This window comes from Fukomys damarensis, unplaced genomic scaffold, assembly GCF_012274545.1.
Source record: "Fukomys damarensis isolate Sample0158 unplaced genomic scaffold, DMR_v1.0_HiC HiC_scaffold_32, whole genome shotgun sequence".
Classification (NCBI taxonomy): domain Eukaryota; kingdom Metazoa; phylum Chordata; class Mammalia; order Rodentia; family Bathyergidae; genus Fukomys; species Fukomys damarensis.
The window spans coordinates 161,484-179,408 of NW_022900944.1; the positions used below are offsets into that span (position 1 = coordinate 161,484).

Genomic DNA, 17,925 nt, shown 5'->3' on the forward strand with positions numbered 1-17,925 from the left:
AAAAAAAAAAAAAAAAAAAAAAAAAAAAATTTTTAAGTATCCGAATAAGCCCTTTGCAATACAAGAGAAGTACAGCATTGTACTTTCCTAGCTCTGTGTATGTATGTGGAAATTTTATGGGATTGCACCTTTATAGGCACACTTGACTTTAGGGTTACAGTTTAGTACAAAAGGCCATTTTTTTCTGTTGCATATCTTTCCTGTAGCTGGGAGTACACTATTACTAAGCAGCAGTGAAACGTGGTTCGCACACTTTAATGATCAGAATCATATGGTCTTTTTGTTGTAAAGTTCCACATCAGAATTATTTGTTTAAGCTATTTTTAATTTTAAAAAATACTAAAGTAGAGTTGGTGGTTACTTTTGAGTAGCAGTTCTTAAAACACGTTCATTCCATTAAAAGTAATCACCAACTCTACTTTAGTAATCACAAGAAACACTGCGCAAAGCGTAGTTGTACAGTCAAGTTGATTATAGAAATGCGGCTTCCTTTGCCCTGCTGCCTTTAGGGTGTGTGACACGCATTAGTACTACTCTAGAGGAGCTCCTTAACTTCAGGTAATCCTCTGATTTCCAGACTGTTTGAGAAAGGATTGTTTTATATGGCATGTACTAACATTATACTGTACTTACTTTGGAAAATGCCATTCTGCAATAAGGTTTTAACAGTTAAACACTAGGTACACATTTGTTACATTCCTATAGATCTTTAACCAACTGTTGTGGACCACAGCTCTCTACTTGTCATTTCTTCATAGAATTTTGGTTTATTGTCCATTTCTTCCAGTTTGACTTTGTTGTCAGCACAGTAATATTTCTTGAGATTGGGAACAATGTTTTTTTCAATACCAAGTTGATTTGTTGTTTTGTTTTGTTTTTGGTCCTGGGGATCAAATTTAGAACCTTGAGCTTGCCAGGCAGGCGCATCACCACTGAACTAAATCCCCAGCCCAAGATAGGGAACAGTTTTAAGACTAGCCATTCTCCAAAGCCTCACATTTCTACAGTCGCCTTTCAGTTTTGCGGAATATGATCATTGTCCTTTGGAGCATTCACCAACCAAGGTAATGCAATTTAATCATCTTTAATTTCATTACTGGGAATGGATCTAAAGTTCAGACCTGGAAGTTATTTTAAAGGTTTTGTTCCAGGTTATTATGCACATAGTGCGATGCCATGCCTCACACAAAGCCCAGTAGTTGTTCTTAATGCTAGTGCAGGCTACCTGGGACCTACATTGTCCTCTAACCATAGCCTCCATGTGCAAGGAATCTTCATCTCACAAGCCTACCACTTGGCCAGATGTTTTCTATACATCATGGCTTTAAGAAAGCAACAGTTTGAATCTTTGCACTACTGGTTAATTGCAATATGCATAACCTTGTGTGTTTTTAAATTTTTTATTTTAATTGTAGAAATTTTCTATGAGGTAAAGTTTGATATTTTGATACAAGCATACACTGTAATAATAAAATTAGGGTAGATAACATTTCTGTCTCTCTAAACATACTAAATTTTTTATTCACCTAATAGCTACATATTTATGGGATAAAGGGTGTGATATTTCAGTGTGTATGTGTGTGTGTGTGTGTGTAAAATTACATAGTGACAAAATCGGGGTAATTAATTTTTTTTCTTTCTTTTTCTTTTTTAACTTTCCAGCTCGTTACTTGTGGTTATTCATAAAATAATGACAGAGTATTGTGAACTGTGGTCCTGCTGTGCTATAGAACACTAGAACTACTATTTCTAACTGTTTGGGTACCTTGTTATACACACTCCTCCCACTTTTTTTTCAACCCTTCCCAGCCTCTAGTCATCACTAATATATTCTGATTGGCTTTTTTTTTAAACACTGACATATGAGAGACCATTTGTCATTCTCTAACTTACTTAACATTGACCTTCAGTTCCATCTAGTTTGCTGCACATGATAGTATATCATTCTTTTTATGGCTAAATCATATTCCATTTTTAATATATGTCATGTTTTCTTTATCCATTCATCCACTGATAAATATCTAGGTTGGCTCCCTGTTGTAACTGTTGTAAATAGTTCAGCAGCATACCTGAACACCTAAGACAGGTGACTCTTTGATATCTTGGTACCTTTCCTTTGTATATGTATGTATCCAGATCACATGGTAGCTCTATTTTTAGTTTCTTAAGCAACCTCAAAATTGTTCTCTACTAATTTACACTCCCACTAGCAATGTATGAGAATTCCCTTTTCTCCACATCCTTACTAGCGTTTGTTATTTTAATAACTATTCTAACTAGGGTGGAATGATACCACATTGTAATTCCAACAAGCATTTCCCTCACTAATGAAGTTGAGCATTTTTTCATAAATTTGTTGGCCATTTAAATTTCTTCTTTGGAAGTATGTATTCATATTCTTTGCCTTTTTTTCTTTCGGTACTGGGGATTGAACTTGGGTCCTTGTGCTTACAAGGCAGGCACCAGAACCACTGAGCTAAATCCCCAGACCTCTTTGCATTTTTTTTTTTTTTTTTAAGTACCAGGGATCGAACTTGGGACCTTGTGCTTGCAAGGCAGGCAGTAACACCACTGAGCTAAATCCCTGGCTACTTTGCCCATTTTTAATTGAAGCGTTTTCCCTATGTTTTCGTCTAGTGGTTTCCTGGATTTTTGTCTTTGATCCATTTTGAGTTGGTGTCAGGCAATGGTGAACCCATGGCACATGTGCTGCAGTGGGCCATATGTTATCGTTGAAAGCTCTAAAAGCTTCTCCATGACACTGGTGCAGGATGAGAGATAGGAGTCAAGTTTCCGTCTTCTGCATGTGGATATCCAGATCTTCCAACACCATTTATTGAAGAGACTACCCTTTCCTTAGTGTTTTTTGGACACTCTTGTCAAGAATTGGATGACTATCAATGCATGGAATTACTTCTAGGTATTCTCTTCAGTTCCCTTGGTCTTTTGACCTGTTTTTTATGCCAGCACCATGCTTCTTTCCTCTTTCACCAAGCCCCTTGCTAATCTCATTGGTTTGAGGGCCCAGCCAGGTTATTAGCCCAGCTGTGGACTGCCGGAGTAATTTAGAGTAACTAGCCTTTCCAACACTGGGCAGTGTCACCTGCCTCTTAAGGATAGGCGTCCCCTCTGCTGAACACAGAATTTGGCTGCAGAAAACAGATTGACTACCTTGCTTCTCTTCCTTCAGAACGTGGTCTGCAAGGCACTGGGTGAGGCAGGGCAGTGGGGTCACACCTGCCAGTAGTATCCTGTTTCATCATAGGCTTTTTTCTTGCTTCACCATAGTATCTGTATCATTTAAGCTGCTGGCTGTGGTAGCAGCTGTTACAGATTACTGAGTGAAAGCAACACCTTTCTGGTTCACCTCGCCATCACTTCATTTACTTCTCCTGTTAAAGGTGGATGTGCCAAGATTTGATGCAGTATTTGTGAGGGGCTGTGTGGGTGAGTAGGCAGCTCACCTCCCACCTTCACCAGGCCTGCTCCTTGCCTGGAAAGCCACATCTTGGGGGATCTGCCTCCAGCCCTGTGGTACTGCTCTTGATCTTTAGGGGTTTGATGTTTAGCAGTTTAGATTTTGAGTATGAAAGGTCATAAGATCTCAGTTCCAGAAGATCCTTAGCAAGTAGTCATGGACTTCTCTAAACATTTCAGAGATTCTTACATTTAGCATTGGTGTTCCAGTGTTTGTGCTCCACTTCTCCCATTTAACTTGAGATTTTGCACTTTGGCTACCTTAGATTGTTTCTGTGGTGGCTGCCACTGTACCCCTACCCCACTGATGCTTCCATGACCAACAGGCTCTTGAGCTGTCAGACATGAGCCCCTCATGGAACAGGGAACCCGCAGCTTGCAGGATTGTAGCTCACTTTGAAGATCACATTCCTTTTAAAATCACCCTGAATTCTTTTTTAAAATTCAGCTGTTCAAAGTCTGCACTGACTCACAAGGTTTCACACTCCTTAGTCATCTCACCCATATGCAGAATATTCCTGTTACATGCCATTAGATAAATCCATAGCTTCACTTGAGAGTGTCCTTGGCTAGCTAACCAGATGTGTGCAGCTGCAGATAGCAGAAACAGGAAATAAAATTTTACACTAGGACTGTAAAATCTCTGCCTATGAAGTTGGCACTTTTCTTTACTCTTTAGAATATAAATTCTTCTTTAGTTATTAAGCTAAAGACCTGCTTAAACATAGTTATTTGTTCATTCACCCAAGAAACATATATTTAAATACTATACTGAGAGGCTTTGATGATATAATAGGGAAAAAAAATTTTTAGGTGACTCAGTGGTTATGCCAACTTGCAGTCTTAATTAATTGATCTCAAATCCATAACTATCTCAGCTTATTCTGTTGTAATCCACCCCTTAGTACATATTACATAGCTTTTAACAAAGTCTTGAACTAAGCTTGTTTCAGTGATCAGGTACAAGTTGACCATATATGCTAAATTATTACCATAGGTCATTAGCTTTGGTTTTATCCAGAACTCAGTTTTCAGTAAGTAAACTCCTTGAAGAATAGAAACATAAAATACTTGTTTCAAACTTTGTAAAACATGCCGGGCATGGTGGCGCATGCCTGTAATCCCAGCACTCAGGAGGCTGAGGCAGGAGGATCGCTGTGAGTTAGAGACCAGCCTGGGCTACATAGTGAGTCCAGGTCAGTCTCAACTACATAGTGAGACCCTGTCTCAAAAAACAAAAAAAAACTTTGTAAAACATATACAGCTTTCTAGAGATTTTGCTGACATATCCACATGTAGGACATCCTACAAAAGTGTTTCACTACATATATATCTACAGCTTATTTACTATAAATTGAATGGTCTAAGAGAAGCTAAAATGATTCCTGGATTCACTTCTGAAGTTTATTTAAATTACTTGTAATTTACCAGATGAACGTTCTTTCTCTGTGAACTCATGCTAATCTTTGCTTTTTAAAAAATATGTTGAAGTTAAAATATAACTTTAAAATATATTCATAGGCCTTCTTCAAATCACATTGACTGCCTTTGCAAAACAATATGAATTTAGTGCCAATACTTTTGCATTGGCTACAAGTTAATTAAAACAAGGACCTGGTCACCATACTTTGTGGATTTGAACCTTGGTGTAAGATAATATGAGATTCAAGTTCTTCATTCATAAACTGGAGACAATACTTAGCTCATGAGGTTTGCCTCGAAAGTGCAAGGTCTTGGGTTCGATCCCCGGCAACAAAAAAAAAGTGAACTAATATCTATAAGCTTTCTAATAACAATATCCAGCATAAAATTGTCCTCAGAAGGGTAGCCATCAATATTACTCTTTTCTCTCTCATATGACACAAGTACAATATTTTCTTTTGTCCCATATTCATAAAAGAAATTGAAATAGTTGGAGAGAGAAGAGGCATTTTTTTTTCTTTTTATTGAGTTTAATTGGTACAATCTAGGTATACAGTGCAGTTACATTCATTACTGGGATCCTGTACCTTTACATAATAGGTCTTGATTCTCATTTTTTTCCCCTTGTCTCTGCCCTCCCTTCACCCCCTCCTCCCCTTCCCATTTACACTTTATTTCCATTTTTTCAGTTTCTCATATTTTTTTCCTCTCCCTTATGACCTTTCCCCCACCCTTCCCACTTTCCCTACACCTTTAGCCCTTTACTTCCTATTTCACATTATTAATTATCTCATTAGGATCCTGTGTACTATTAATAGTTTTTCACCCCAAAGAAACTATTCGGTATTTCAGTTAAAGAAACCTCTGTATGAACATTAAAAATAGGGAATCCTAAAATAAAACTAAAAAGGAAAGTAAAAGAGAAAAGGCAATGTTGTAACATTAAAATAATCCTTAATTCTGGAGATGAAAATGGTCCCTGAACATATTTAAATTGTTTTTTGCTCTTGTAGTCTTATCTTATTTTTTTCATTATTTAGGGAATACTTTAACGTAGATGTGACCTCACATATTTAGTACGATGTGTTACCCCTGTACACATGGAAAAAAAATAAAAATAAAAATAAAAAAATTAACAGTCATCCCAATTTACTGTGTTGAGTTGGCATTGTACAGAAATGTACAGCCATATTGGTCTAGAAATGGTAATTTTTTTATTTTTATGTATTTTTTTTCCATGTGTAGAGAAGAAGCATTTTAAGAGAAAATATTCAGGTATGTTCTGGGAATAGCAATGAAAAACAAGCTATGCTTAGATTTGAAGGAGGAACTGTTCATTTCTGATATATAAACTTCACCCATTACCTGTGCTTCTGCTACGGTGGACTTTCAGGGTGAATTGAATAATGGAGGGTGAAATGACAGTCCAGGGACCTTCCCTGTGCATCCATAATGTCTTATGTTCTTCTTTATTCAGTAAGATATTTTGTGATTTTTATAAAATACTAATTTTATATATTTTCTTATAATTTAATTTTATGTATCAGATTGAAATAGACTGTCACCAGGTAATAAGTCAGGTTAGAAAAGGGTTTAAAAGACAGTTTCTCACTTTTCTAAAAGAGGTTTGCTTGTTTTTTATTTGTTTGTTTTTGTTTTGTCTGGTAATGGGGATCGAACTCATGTCCTTACCCTTGCGAGGCAGGTGGTGGCACCATTGAGCTAAATCCCTGGCCCTGCTGAAAGAGGTTAATGAGAAGACTTAATAATGCCAGAATTTATATAAATATATAGCTAAGTGGTTGCACATTGAGCCATACTCTTAAGTGAAATAAATAGGACACACATGTGTAAATACCAAATAGTTTCTCTGGTGTGAAAAACTAAAAGTGTAAAGAAGGATCAAAATGTATAATTGATATTGTGAAATAGGAAGACAATGTCTAAAGGAGTGGGGGAAGTAGGAGGGGTAGGGGGAAGGAAATAAGGGGAAAAATAAGAGAAATGGAAAAAAAGTCTTTGTAAATAGGGAAGGTTGGAGGGGGTGTAGGGAAGGCAGTGGAATGGGGAAAAAATAAGAACCAAGATACATCATGTAAAGGTACAAAATCCTAATGATGAATGTGACTGTACTGTATACCTAAAATTTACCAATAAACTTAGTGGAAATTAAATAAATAAATGCCAGAACTCAGTTATCATAAACACTCAATTCTTAGACTCCACTGATTTAAGATGTTTGATCACTAAACAAGTTTAGACTCAAAGCAAAGATAGTTGCTGTAAATAATTCTTTTTTTTTAGGTACTGGGACCGAATTTAGGGCCTTCTGCTTGCAAGGCCGGCAGCGACACCACAGAGCTAAATCCCTGGCCCAATAATTCTTAAAATATACATAAGATGGAAGTATAAAAATACCTTTTTTCAAATATTTACTTAATTTCAAAAATATTTATATTTATAATTTTATATCGTTGAAGCTAACATAAACAGGATACTTCTTAAAATATTTAGAGCTTCACTTTAAAAGCAAAAATTAGCAAAGAAATTAAAGTTTTCTGAGTTTGAGAATTCCCTCTAAATCATATTTAATCTGAGTTCTATGTCAAAAAAAAAAGCCTCAGTAAAGTAAAAACAATCATTACTGGAAATATTTGACTGGGTTTTTTTGTTTTGTTTTTTTCAATGAACTTTTTCAAAATAACCTTGTATATGCCTCTGTGTAATGACTTTATCAGTTATACACTTACATCATCCAGCAACACAGATGAAGTTACAGAGATAATAGAGGCTTAGTGGTTTTTGTAAAGTCACTGTTGGTGCTGGAATTCATTTACCCCAAGCTCATTGTCTCCTCTGCTTGGAGGACAGCTCTGATCACCATGAGAAACAGAGTAGAAGGAGAATTTGGATTGACGTTCTGCTCAGTACCTTCGATGTACAGTCCAGTTCTCATGTTTGTCAGAGCAGATCAGGGGCAAAGGGTACTTTTAAATATACTATTTATAAAAATTGTACCCAGAGCATCTGGCACTTTTGTTAAAATTTTAGAACTTTTTTCAATTCCAAATCTTTTCTTTTGTTGATCCTAAGGTAGGTCAACATTCAAGGCAGTGGTGCTTTATTTCTTTGCCTTTGATAGCTTCTAGGCCTCTCTTGTGCTCCAAATGAATTGCAATAGTCTTTTTCACTTTTGCAGTGTATGTTGTCATCTTTTGATGAATTTATTTAAAGCTAAAAGCTTTTTCCTTTCCTTCTGTGAAGAAAAAAAGTTATGGTTAAAATGTAATGATTCATACTGGACGCTATCACAAAACCACTCAACCTAATAATGAATTGACTGATTATGTTGCAGTTTCTTTGTGTTTAGAATTAAATTTTATGATTCTGTGATATTTATTTATTTTAGGATGTAATTAAAACCATTGTACAGAGTGGTGGCATCAAGCACCTAGTTACCATGGCAACTAGTGAACATGTAATAATGCAGAATGAAGCCCTTGTTGCTCTGGCATTAATAGCAGCTTTAGAATTGGGTAAGTACTTCAATGACAAATGTATTTTGTACTGTTTTTATCTCAGATGAAGGAAGCATAGAGCAAATGTGAAGTTAGAACCTTGACTGGAAGCATTTTGGCAGTGTGTCGGTATTTGTATCTGAATATCTGGAAAATCATTTTATATAGGTTGTTACCATAGTTATTTCTTTTGGTTGTGCTTTTGGGAACATTTTACAGCAACACTTCAAGACTGATTTAATTTATAAGTAATAGCTCAGATTATAGCCACTTAGAGAATATGGAAAATATTTTCAACAGACCTCACGGAAAACACTTGAGATAAAGTTCACTACTCTTTGTGTGACTGAAAGTTTTTTCCTTTTGCCCTTACTGGTTCTGCGCATGCTCGCTCACTCGAGCGCTCTCTCTCTCTCTCTCTCTCTCTCTCTCCTCTCTCTCTCTCTCTCTCCCCTTGTTACTCTCTCTCTTCTCTCTCTCTCTCTCTCTCTCTCTCTCCTCTCTCTCTCTCTCTCTCTCCTGGTAATCTTCTCTATCACTGTGGTTTCTGTTGCTTTGTAGCATGCTGTCACTTTAAATTTTCACCTTCTGTATATTTGATGTGTAGGGCTCCCCAAAAGAAGAATCTAAATTGTTCTATTAGTTTCTTTCAGCATACATCACACTGTGGGCAGAATGCTCACAAGAAGCTAGTTCATGTATACCTACTGTATGGGTAGCCACCTCTGGCTCGGGAGCCAACCCTGATACAGTGCATTAGAGCCATGTCGCCCATAGTTAAGGCCTATGGCTGCTTTACTCAGAGGAAGACTATGGACTTAGTCAGTGTCTTCTGTGATGTTCAAGGTCAGCTGGGAGAGTATTGTTAACTCATCATCTCTTAATTCCTTTTAATGATTTATATCTGTACTTCTCACACTGAGGCAAGCAGACCCACCCATTCCAGTCTCAGAAAAGAGACATACGCATGCACACAAACATGGTGTATCTTCCTCCAGTGTCAGGTCTACTCCAGTTTTAGTATAAAAACATTTAGTGTTCATCTTTGTAAAGTGCTCAGAATTTTAAGAAATTCATAATTACTTTTTAAAATTATAGGCATATGGGATATAAAATTGCTCAGATTTTAAAGATAACATATAGGCCTTCAGGAACATTCATTTATGCTTCTCACGGAGTTCTTTCCTGTGGTTAAGGACACTTTGGAGTTCCTGGCAGTCTCACATGGTCTAGGTGGATATAGAAGTCTATATAAAAGTCCAGACACTTTCAAGTGGAAAGGTCTCAAACGGGATTGGAGTCAGTGAAGTCCCTGTCATGTCAAACTGGGCAGATGGCCTTGTCAGCTCAAAGTGGTGGAGCATTTAAAGATATCTTTGATTACTAAACGTAGGATGAGTCTGGTTTTGTTCCCTAAGTAATATCTTCCAGACACATTGCAGTTTCGTCAGCTTCCTAATAGCTGAGCAGTTGCTTGGTTCTTTGTGGTCACCTTAACCATAAAACTGTAACGTATTTCTATTGTTACCTAGTATTTCTTGGGTTTGTTAAGCCTAAGATATAATACATAACATGCTATGAAAACTGTATTTCCTCAGTCTTGTATCCTTATAAGATATTTGACGTTGTTAAGGAAGTACCACTGCTGGGGATTTAGCTCAGTGGTTCGGTGGCCTGCTTTGCAAGCGCAAGAACCCGAGTTCAATCCCTGGTACCAAAAAAAAACAACAACAAAAAAGAAAGTACCACTATCAATATTTGCATATAGTATTAAAACCATATTTTAAAGACTTTTCCCTTTAAAACAGTTTCATGTGCAGTTGAAAGAGGAGGCCTTTGTATCCATAGCCCATATCTTCTACTCTGCCTCTATCCCAGAAACCTCTAATCTGCCTTTTATTTCTAAAGGTGTTACTTAAAAAGGGCTACAAGGGCTGGGGATTTAGCCCAGTGGTTCTGCTGCCTGCCTCTCAAGCGCAAGGACCCAAGTTCAATCCCCAGTACCAACAAAAACGAAAATAAAAAGGGCTACAAATTAGATGATAGATTATGTTACTTTTGAGGAATAGCTCTTTTTTTCTGCTACATAATCCTGGAGTCATCTAATTTTTTTGTGTGTTCATTCCTTTGTATAGAATTCCATGGTATGTATGTACTGGTTTGTTCAGCCGCTATCTGGGCTGATTCCTGTTTGGGGCTTTAAAAATTAAAAAGCTGCTATGAATATTTGAGAACAGGTCTTTGTATGAACATAAGCAATCATCTTTTTGGATAAATGGTGTGAATGTAGTTCCTGGGTCATATGGTAGCTACATGTTTAGTTTTTTAAAAAACTGTCAAATTCTTCCAAAATGGGTGTGCTACTTTACATTCCACCAACACTATATGAATGATCCAGTTTTCTCCTTCACCAGCATTTTATATTGTCACTGTTTTTTTTAACTGTTCTAACAGCTACCTTGTGATATTTTTGTGGTTTTAATTACATTTCCTTAATGGCTAATGATACTGAGCATCTTTTTATGCACGTATATGCCATATATATCCTTTGGTGAAATCCCTCCTTATATCTTTTGCCCATTTTCTAATTTGTCTTTTAACAGTTGAGTCTTGGGAGTTCTTCATTCTAAAATAGTTTTGCATTTTATATGTAAGTTTATGATCCATTTTCAGTTAACATCTGGATGAGCAGGGTTCATGATCAGAGTTCTTGTGGGGTTGATGCACATCCAAGCTTGGATGTCTAATTGTTCTAGCCAGCACTGTTTTTTTGAAAAGCTGTCTTTATTGAGTTGTACCATTGTCAAAATGAGTTGAGCGTATATGTATGGGTCTATTTATGTGTTCTCTTTTCAGTTTCTTTGATGTCTGTATTTCTCTGTTTCTTCATCAGTAAGAACTATTTGGTTATTGTATGCCTTAGTATTGGGTAGAAAGTTTTCTTCCACTTCATTCTTCTTAAGAGTGTTTTAGGTGTGCTAAGACCTGTGGTTTTCCATATAAATTTTAATACTAAGCTTGTCTTTTCAATGGAAAATCTTTGTGGGATTTTAATGGAATTCCACTGAGTTCTCAATTGTTAAAATACATACTGGAATATATGTGGAAGAAATTAAATGTTTTATATATAAGATTTCCTCCAAAAATTTGGGATTGACGAGAGTAAGTGGATGAAACAAGATTGGCCATGATGATGGAGATAGTATACAGAATGTTTTGATGTTGCTAAACCTAAACTCTTGAAATGTCTACTGAAATCTAGTTGTCTTTTTTTCAGGGTGTGAATTTGACATTATCTTTTGGTTTCTTTTAGAAGGTTTTACATAAGTTTCTAGAAAGCAATGGTTAGCCTGATGGTACTGGGTTTACCCACAGTAATATAACTTAGGCTTTGTTTCATATCCTAGGCACAGCTGAAAAAGATCTAGAAAGTGCTAAGCTTGTACAGATTTTACACAGACTGCTAACAGATGAGAGAACTGCTCCTGAAATAAAATACAATTCCATGGTCCTGACCTGTGCTCTTATGGGATCTGGTAAGTGTGTCTTCATCATGTGATGCCCAAATATTAAAAAGTAATATTAAATGCTGACTTTGCTTTTAAAAGGCATTAGAAATTAATTTATGGCGCTAGGGATGTAGCTTAGTGGTGCCTCACCTGTCTGGCAAGTGCAAGGTCCTGAGTTCAATCTCTGGTTCCACAAAAAAAAAAAGCAGAAGCAAATTATAATTGTAAGTTTCACTAACCTCAAAATGTTTTATATAAACAGTAAATTCTGATTTTGTATGATAATGCTGTCAGGAAAGGAATTTGTTCAAGAAATGATTGGTATATGTACTGTACATGGGCTTTATAAGACTTTATTTTGCTGTTGCGTAGAATGCTGTATTACAATGCCAACTGGACACTGTTGGTTGGGAGTGGTGTTGAGCTTCCTATAATTTCTGATTTTCTGACTATCATCTGTTGAAAAGAGGGGTGTTGCCTCCAGCTATAATTGTAGACTTGTGTTATTTCTGTCAGGTTTTTCTTCACATGTTTTTCCACTCTGTTGTTAGGTGCATGCAACATTAGGATTGCTCTGCTTTCTTGGTGGATTTAACCCTTTTTCCATCTTTGTCTCTGCTAATTTTCCTTGCTCTGAAGTCTGCTTTATCTAATATTAATATAGCTACTCCTTCCTGTTGAAGTCCATTTACATCCTTCTTCCACTCCTTAGTTTCAACATAACATAGAGTTAAAGTATCTCATAGATAATATATAATAGAATCATGTTTTATAATCCACTGTTGGGGTCTTTTATTTGATGTTTTTAGACCATTTACATTTAATTTAATGATTGATAAAGTTATTATTTAGGTCGCAATTATGTTTTTCTAGTCTATTCTTCTTTCTCTTCTTTCTCTGTTTTCTTTTTATTTCTGTGGGTTGCTTGAAAGTTTTTACTTCCTCTACTGTCCCATATTTACATGGTCTTTTTTATATTTAAAACTGAATTAGACAGTTCTAATTTTTGTTTCACCTCTCAGAATTTAAAACACTCTTAAGAAAAGTACTGTATTTACCCACTTTTTTTTTTTTTTTTTTTTTTTTTTTTTTTTTTTTTTTTTTTTTTCCCCTTTTTTTTTTTTTTTTTTTTTTTTTTTTTTTGCTTTTATTACTTAAAGTCATTCCACAGGGCCAGGGATTTAGCTCAGTGATTCTGCTGCCTGCCTTGCAAGCGCAAAGTTCCGAGATCAATCCCCAGTACCCAAAAAAAAAAAAATTGTTCCCTACCTATTTAGAGAATTCCCTGTAGCCATTATTTTGGGTGAGTGTACTTTATACATTCTCTTAATTTTCCCTCCTTTGCGAATGTCTTCTTTTGCTTCATTCCTGAAGTATCTTCCCTGAATAGGATTCTGGCTTCACAGATCTTTTCTTTCTGTTCTTGAAAAAATGTTGTGCCATTTTCCTCTGGCCTCTTCTGATATCCATGGTTTTTGATAAGAAGTCCACTGTGTTCCTATTTGGTTTTTCCCCTGCTGAGGGTAACATACCATTTCTTTCTCTCCAGACATATCTTCATCCTTAATTCTCAGAATTTTGACTGCTATGTGCCCTAATTTTTGACGAGGAACAGATATCATTTAAAGTTTGCTCAGATTCTTGAATCTATAAGTGGGGAAGCTTTTGACCATTCTTCCTTCAGGTGCTTTCTAGTCTAGCCCACTTCTCATCTCATTCTAGGTCTCTGATGACACAAATGTGAGCTCTGCAGCAATAGGCCTGCAGGCTTTAGCCCCCTTTTTTCCCTCTCCCTAGTTTTTCCCCCCTCTGTTGTTCAGAATAATTTCTGTTGTTCTGTCTTAAATCTTACTGATTATTTCCTCTGTCCCCTCCATTCCAGTGTTGAACCTGAGTTTATTATTCTAAAGTAATTATTGTTTGAGTTCTAAGATTTCCATTTGCTTCTTCCTTGTATCTTGTGTTCCCGTGCTGAGACTTTCTAGTTTTTTCATTTATTTTGAACATTTTCATAGTTGTTGAAACACTTTTTAATTGCAGTCAAAATACACAAAATATAGCATCTCCTCTTTTAACCATTTTTAGATGTGCAGCAGTGGCATTGAGGACATTCAGGTTGCCATGCAACCATCACTACCACATTCACCAGACTGTTTTCCTACTTCCCAAATGAAACTCTATCCATTGAGCAATAACTTCCCATTTACCTCTACCCTGTGTCTTGCTGCCACAATTCTGTTTTCAATTTCTGTTAATTTTGACTGTTCTGGGCACCTCATGTAAATGGAATGATAAAGTATTTCTCCTTCTGTATTTGGCTTATTGCACTCAGCATATATATTTAAGACTCATGAGTAATGTAGCACATGTCAGAATTTCATTTCGTTTTTAAGGCTTAATGTTCCATTGTATGTGTGTATCACATTTTATTCATGGACATTTGAGTTGTTTCTGTCTTTTTGGCTTGCTTATGAATATTGCTGCTGTGAACACTGGTATAAAAGTATCTCTTTAAGCCCCTGCTTTCAGTTTCTTTTTGTTTATTTACACAGAAGTGGAATTACTGGATCAAATGGCGATTCTGTATTTAATTTTTTAAGGAACTACTACACATTGGCTGAGTCATGTCACATTTCTAGCAGTATTGCACGTGGGTTCTGATTTCTCAGCATCCTCACCACCACTTGTTATTTACTTTTTTTCTGATAACCATCTAAATGCATGTGGAATCGTATTTCACTATGATTTTGGTTCATATTTTATTTTGATTAGTAATATTGGGGACCTTTTCATGTGCTCACTGGTCATTTGTAAATCTTTTTATAGAAAAATGTACACTCAAGTCATTTGCCCATTTTTTTAAATTCAGGTTTTTTTTGTTTTCTTGGTTATTCTGTTAATAATGTTCTTTGATACACAATTTTTATTTTGATGAAGTCCACTCTTTCTTCTGTTGCTTGTACATTTGGTGTCATATCCAGTAAATCATTGCTTAATCTACTGTCGTGAAGTTTGAATTTATTTTTATATGTAGTGTAAGAGTTCAGTTTAATTTCTTTGCATATTCATATTCCGCTTCCTCAACCCATTTGTTGAAAAGATAGTTCTTTCTACTTCCAGTGGTCTGGTGCTTTGTTGAAATCTTCAACCACAAATGTGAGGACTGATTTCTGGGCTCCTTATTCCATTCTGTTGGTCTGTATATATGTTTTTATGCCAATGATACATGCTTTTGATTACTGCAGCTTTATGTAGATTTTGAAATCAGGAAATGTGAGACCTACTATTTTATTCTTATTCAGTGTTGTTTTTCTCTTTCCATTAAAAATGTTCAGTTTTAATACACCAGGCGTGGTGGCACACACCTGTAATCCCAGCACTTGGGAGGCTGAGGCAGGAGGATTGCTGTGAGTTCAAGACCAGCCTGGGCTACATAGTGAGTCCAGGTCAGTCTCCACTACAGAGTGAGACCCTGTCTCAAAAAACAAAAAAAAAAACAAAGTTCAGTTTTAGATGTCCTTCTATCACATCCAAGTTTGAGCTGTGATTAGTTATACTATTGGACCCCATTATTCATAATAGTTTCTTAAAATCTTAGCAGGAGTCCTATATTTTCCTATAATTAAGGTTAAATGGAGCAAGAAAGTGAGAAGGAAGAGAGTAGGAAATCTGAAAGGGAGCCCAGTGTCACAGAAATTAGTTGAAACGTGAAGTATAAAGTTTTCACTTTCCACAAAATTAATTTGAAATAGGTCCTAAAATTTTGCAGTAAATGATTAGACTCCATGTTTGAACTGGGGATATGGTTAAGTCATGTATTTGTGAACCTTAGACTGTAGAACTTATCTTTCTAAAAATTAACAAGTATAATTTCTCAGATTTATTACAGTTCTTATGAAGATATGATTGAACTATTGCTATGACTTTTTCTAGGTTGTTCTTAGTTTTATACCTCTGTATCATCAAAAGACACATTTCGGGTATGTTGTAGGTAGACAAGATTAGAACTTCCTAACATAAGCCTGTTATCTTGTTTCTGTCTTCCAGAATCTCTACACAAAGAAGTCCAGGATTTGGCCTTTCTAGATGTTGTATCCAAACTTCGCAGTCATGAGAACAAAAGCGTTTCCCAGCAGGCCTCTCTCACAGAGCAGAGACTTACAGTGGGAAGCTGAGAACTGCCCTTCCTGACACACCGCTCTTCCCAGCTCTGACTCCCTCTGTCTTCCGTCCTGCCGCCTCTTTACTCCATTTTCTAGCACATCACTTGTGCATGCGTGTAATGTTCCAGTACCAACTGCTATAGATACCACCCGATAAGCTTTCTAAACTCATAGTTTGTGTGAACATGACTGTCCAAACAAGTCTCTACCCATAACTGTTCTCTTGTATTCCTGTTGCTTGAGCTACATTAAGTAGAATGTGCATGTGGTAGTCCTATGATGACATAAACTTGATACTGCATAATGACTTGCTCCTCACCTATGGTAAACTACTTAATAATGTACTGGTAAATTGAAACCGAATGCAGCAGGATCTATCTGTCTAGGTTACTTAAAGACAAAGTCGAATAGTAAAATCAGCTCCATTTTGGTGCTTGGGAAACACGGTGACCAAAACAACTATGGCTGCTCGTTCATTAGTCCTGCCTACTGATATCAAGCCCATGGTACCCAGCATTAAATGAAATTCCATCGCTCCCACTCTTTACCCTATGGCTCCTTCTTTTTCCTAAGGTTATAAACTTATCGAAGCTGCCACAAACTTCGCAAGACTTCATGAGGTTTCTGATTCTATATCTAATTGACAGGCTATCGGTAGCCCAATGTTGAAAACATTTGTAGTTTTCAGTCTGATTAGAACTATGGGGTTAAAGAATCCCTATCACGCTAAAAAGCGTGTGGGGCTTTCCCTATATTTTAGATTCTTTATTATGTGTGATTTCACCTCAGACCTTGCTTCATCTGTTAATCAGCATTGTGCAGCACTTGTCTTTAAAACTCATTTGGCATTTGTTTTTAACTGAGTATAGTTAATTGGGAAATGGATTTTTTTATTTTTCTCATTCAGATTGTAAGCAAGAAATTTCTTCTTTCATAATCTCCATCTTACATTAGTAGGGTACAGGAGGAAAGATGGAGAAATAAGCTTGCCAGTACTAAAGAAGGGAAGGCAGGTTATAAAAGCCATAGTAGCCAGTGCAGTACATCCTGCAGACAGCCTCCTACGAATCACTGTTGGAGTTTCTCACCCACACTTTCCCACTGAGAACTGCGCTAATCCTACAGACTAGAAGAAAGCCAGGACTCAAGATACAGTGTCCTCCTCACTACCACTACCACCACAAAGGGGTGTTTAGAGCTTTGAACACAGTCTTTGTAAATTGGGCAGATGTCCCTGGGACCCATCCCCTGAGCACCTAAGTTTGACCACTGCTGGCCTAGCAGGCAGGGAGGAAGAACTAAAGAGGAAGAGGATGGGCCACCAAGAAGGCACCGGAGCCCCTTCCTCTCCAGCGTGAGATCCCACACATCATGTTGGGAGGTGATCTGAGTTGGAGTTTTGACTCTAAAACGTAAAAAAAGCTAAAGCCCAGTCTTTTGACTGTTTCCTTTGATATCCAAATACGGGACTATTGTGAGTGCTTAAGCTATACTGTGAGAGTGATTTTGTTTATTGTCTTTCTCCTGGGCTGGATAGTGGACTATATTTTGTTAGGTTTTGAAAGGCATCTGTAGCGTTGCTGAACAGACTGTTCATATTAATAACTTAATAAATAGTATATCAAACTACAGTGGTATCATCTGATTTCTTTATGTCATCTGTGTTTCCAGCCCCTCGAACACAGATCATTGTCAGTGCTCTCTATACATTGAATGAATAACTGTCCTCCATGAAATGTCAAGATTGCCTGAACTAATTCCTGATAGAGTAATTGATGAGAGAATTTGAGATTTTAAGATAGTCTGTGCCTTCAGATAAATGTTTACTTAATAGTG

The 17,925-nt window shown here is 36.6% G+C and overlaps 1 protein-coding gene across 2 annotated transcripts in view; it reads left to right on the plus strand.

The window, feature by feature from the left end:
- Positions 1-17,500, plus strand: part of Rap1gds1 (Rap1 GTPase-GDP dissociation stimulator 1) — a 114,633-nt gene extending 97,133 nt beyond the window's left edge. For both annotated transcript variants that reach the window (XM_010641009.3, XM_010641007.3), the window contains exons 11-13: positions 8,309-8,435; positions 11,825-11,953; positions 15,974-17,500. In XM_010641009.3, coding sequence (XP_010639311.1) covers positions 8,309-8,435; positions 11,825-11,953; positions 15,974-16,101 — 384 coding nt within the window. In that variant the 3' untranslated portion in view covers positions 16,102-17,500. The remainder of the gene's footprint in view (positions 1-8,308; positions 8,436-11,824; positions 11,954-15,973) is intronic.
- The last annotated feature ends 425 nt before the right edge of the window (positions 17,501-17,925 follow it).